We start from the raw sequence: 4,259 nt of genomic DNA on the forward strand, positions 1-4,259 counted from the left end.
ATGCGTCAATCGATGCGAACAGGAGCTGTTGCAGCTCTTGCTGCCTCTACAGCAAAGGGTGCCTCCCTCGCAGATGTTTGCACTGTCGCCAATGTCCAAGCTGCTTTACCAGCAAACGGAACCTTTAACGGCATCAACCCAATCTCATCTTCCGTTACTGCCAACGCTGTTTACAACTCCACAGTCAGCTCGGTAGCTTACGACTATTGCAACGTAACTGTTACTTATGCCCACCCTGGTAAAGATCAAGTTGTCGTTTGGTACAACTTCCCAAGCCCCGATGTCTATAAGAACCGTTTCTATGTTGGTGGAGGAGGTGGATACGCTCTTGGCTCCGACCCAACCGCAGGTCTACCATATGGTGCCGTCGGGGGTGTCTCAGATGGCGGCTATGATGCTATTGGTGGTACCACTGTTGATGAGGTTGTCTTGACTGGAAATGGCTCTGTTAACTGGGATAGCATCTACATGTTCGCATACCAGGCACTTGGTGAGATGACTCAGCTTGGAAAGGCTATTACTCCATTGTTCTATGGCAGCAACTCAAGCGCAAAGCTCTATACTTACTACGAGGGATGCTCTGATGGTGGGCGTCAGGGTATGTCCCAAATTTAACGTTATGGTTCTGAGTACGATGGTGTCATCACTGGTGCCCCAGCTTTCCGTTATGGACAACAACAAGTTGTAAGTTACACCCAAAGGTAATGAATCTTAATATGCGGCAATTACTAATTTTTCTCAGAACCACTTATTCTCCAACGTTGCCGAGATCATGATGAACTACTTCCCACCTACTTGTGAGATGGACAAGATCGTCAATATGACAATCGAGGCTTGCGATCCTCTCGATGGACGTACCGACGGCGTCGTATCCCGAACTGATCTTTGCAAGCTCAACTTCAACATTAACAGCACTATCGGCGCCCCTTACTATTGCGAGGCCTCATCTAGTAGCTCCCTTGGATTTGCATTCGGTCAAAAGGTAAAGAGACAAATGGGTCAATCCGCCGTCTCTACACCTGCTCAAAACGGGACTGTCTCTGCTGAAGGCGCTGCTCTCGCTGCTCAACTCTACGATGGCATGTTCAACTCAAAGGGTCAACGTGTCTACCTCCCATGGCAACCAGCTTGTGCATTCCAAGATGCCACCAGCTCCTACGATAACACTACCGGCACATGGGGTGATGATATTGCTTCCACCGGAGGTGAATTCGTTACCAAATTCATTCAAAAGCTTGATCTCGACAACCTTGCTTCGCTCGACGGCGTCACCATGGATACTCTCCAAGAATGGATGACTGAGGCTATGGTCATGTACATGGATAGTTTACAAACTACTCTCCCTGACCTTACTGAGTTCCAAGAATCTGGAGGAAAGCTTATTCATTACCACGGAGAATCTGACGACAGTATTCCAACCGGTTCTTCAGTCCACTATTACGATTCAGTCCGCTCCATCATGTACCCAAATCAAGATTTCAATGCCAGTGTCACCTCCCTCAAGGAATGGTACAAGCTTTTTCTTATTCCAGGAGCCGCCCATTGCAGCACCAACACTCTTCAACCAGGCCCTTACCCAGCCGACAACATGGCTACCATGATCGACTGGATTGAGAACGGTATTGAGCCAGAGAGACTCAACGCTACTGTTGGCAGCGGTACTTTTGAGGGAGAGGTTCAAAAGCTTTGCGCCTACCCATTGAGACCTATCTGGGATGCCGAGGGAACCTTATCTTGCGAGTATGACCAAGCTTCCATTGACAGCTGGACTTACACTTTCGATGCATTCAAGGTGCCAGTCTACTAGATATCTCTTAGCGTGATACTAAGAGGTGTACAAGAGATGGAAAGGGTGTGTGATTAGAGTGGGTGGGTGTATCTGTAGCATTTCGTTGGAGTCGAAAAGGTTATCGCGCTTATAGCTTGATTCTTCCTTTTTCAATTCGTATATATTTTGCCTTTGCGCATTAGCAGTATTCTTATATCAAACAATTTCTGCCCTTAACTTAAATTTTCATAACATTTGAGGCCATGATCAACCTGTATAAGTGACCCAACTATACACATTCAATAGCTCACGTGCGAATGAACTCCCCATTAGCTTTCACTCAAGTTATAACGACCGACAAAGAGCCGCACGATAGGCGCAATAGATCTAGAATAGGAAATATAACCCTTTTGGGAAAGAAAAGACAATGAATCCTCTTGTTTCACCACGCCAAACTCGAAATACATTAGAAGGCACAGCAGCTAAAGAGCTTACCTGAAAAGCGCTTCTAGGATAAACTCTCAATCATTGCAACACGAGACGAGGTAGATCTATGCTAGACGTATGAGGGATTGTGATGCTATGTGCAGGTGCTCATGTACTGAGGTGGATGCGTGTGTTGGTCAACAGTTCGCAGATTTGATCTTCTACTACTCGTATTGCAGTGGAGGTGATTATCATGGCGCCGTTGTGAGTAGATTACCCAAATGCGACAAGATACCTGGCTACTTGACAGATCTGGTAAAAGAGGTCCAAGAAAGTTACTACTGTATTGAGTCTACTTCCTCGTCGATCCGTGGTTGGTAATTACTAGGTCATTTGATAGATCGAGGGGTTGGGTGGATTGCGCTAATGGTGGGGTTAATTCTATGAGCAGGGTTCGCATAAAGCGCAATTATCCTAATTTTTACTATCGTATGCATAGAATGTGGGGCATAAAGTTATACACTTCATTAATTTTTTATGTGTTATGATGTTGTATTGTGCGCTGTACAATTGTGTTTTGTGTTGATCTGAATGATCCTTCGGGTTTTGGGACGAAATTACCAGGAAACTGCTTGTTGGTGTGGTGATTCAGCATTAGCGGTTCATTGTAGAATGAGGCGAAAGGGAAGAGAGTGGTGTATGAAGCTCAGGATGTCCGTTGATTAGAGATGTGAGGATATGTCTGGCAGCTTACCCATGGTTGATGAGGCTCAAGGAGGGGTAATGGAGACTAAAATCAGGGTCCAAAACCTTTCCATAAGAGGGGTCTAGTGGTCCAGTGGCGATTAACAGGAATTCTATTCTTTGTGTAACCTCTGGTTGGGCGAGACACAAGTAGTGCAAACCCAACATGGATTTCTCACTTCAAACCATTTGAATGCCGCAAGCGCGGATGATCAATGATCTGTTTCAGTGGCAAATTACCTACATGGATGGGCAAAAAGTGACTCGAATCAGGGTCCAAAGTTCCTGTCAGTAAATAAGTGCTAATGCACTCCTGATGTGGAGGTTGATGGGGCATTTACAATGATTCTCAAACGCTGCTGCCGTACATTTACAACGCTCATAAATCATCGCGCGCCGTTACCGCAGATAGCACGTCAAGAATCTTTGGCTTGGGCGCGAGCGGCCGTTGAGGCAGTATTCTAAATTAGAACAACTCACCGCTGGAGAACCCAGACCTAATGGGGTAGCATGCCCATTTGAGTAATTTTAGTCTTATGGCATGTCGAAAATCCTAATCCCTCAGGGTTCCCCAAGTGTCATGCATAAAAGCAGCCGAGAATAGTGGTTTGGCTAACTTACTTGATGTGGAAGTAATCCCTATTTGGGCGAGAAAGCGCAGTGCACTGGTGACTATTAAATTTTTACCAACAAGTAAACAGTACCCAGAATTCAGTCCGTCGAGAGCTTTTCTAGGTTACCGGGCTAAAATAATGCCTATATCTTCTCTACAGGTTGAGAAACACTCATGTGATTCAACGTGGACCATAATCTCCATATGCGTAGAATTCCAAAGCTTAGAGAATGCAACCGATTAGCACCGTAGTGAGCTCAAGAGAGTCGAATAGGATCAAGCTAAAAACACGCGGAAAACATGTTCGATCGATATCATTTGGGAGATTGATCCCTTAGAGTTGAGAAGCGCTATTGTGTAGTTTGAATACCCCTGAAAACGACACACATAATGAAGGGCGAAAGACGAAATTGGCACATTTCTTCTCTATGCTTGCTTACTAGCTACATTTTTCCGACACAACTCAGGAGGTATGTTGCAAACTTTGATCCAGAATGAGGATTGTGGTTTTATGACCTGACGGCAACCTATTTATAAACAACTTCGACGATCTGATGGAAAGTCGTACAGCTGTCCATTACGGATACAATGTTCCCAACTATCTTAAAACGAAATACCAATCACCTATTATCTTACTGTCTCAAAATGATATCTGATTCTCTAATTTGCGATTGTCCATCTTGGAAATTCACTGCTATTCTTCATTTT

At 45.0% G+C, this 4,259-nt stretch overlaps 1 protein-coding gene across 1 annotated transcript; it reads left to right on the forward strand.

The window, feature by feature from the left end:
- On the forward strand, positions 1-1,807 carry EAE97_004794 (uncharacterized protein; the record flags this gene model as incomplete). Its single annotated transcript, XM_038875306.1, has 3 exons — positions 1-598; positions 659-684; positions 743-1,807. The coding sequence occupies 3 exons, from the start codon at positions 1-3 to the stop codon at positions 1,805-1,807; spliced, it is 1,689 nt and encodes a 562-aa protein (XP_038733663.1).
- Between the last annotated feature and the right edge of the window lie 2,452 nt (positions 1,808-4,259).

This window comes from Botrytis byssoidea (genome assembly GCF_014898295.1).
Source record: "Botrytis byssoidea strain MUCL 94 chromosome Unknown BBYS_008, whole genome shotgun sequence".
Taxonomy (NCBI): Eukaryota; Fungi; Ascomycota; class Leotiomycetes; order Helotiales; family Sclerotiniaceae; genus Botrytis; species Botrytis byssoidea.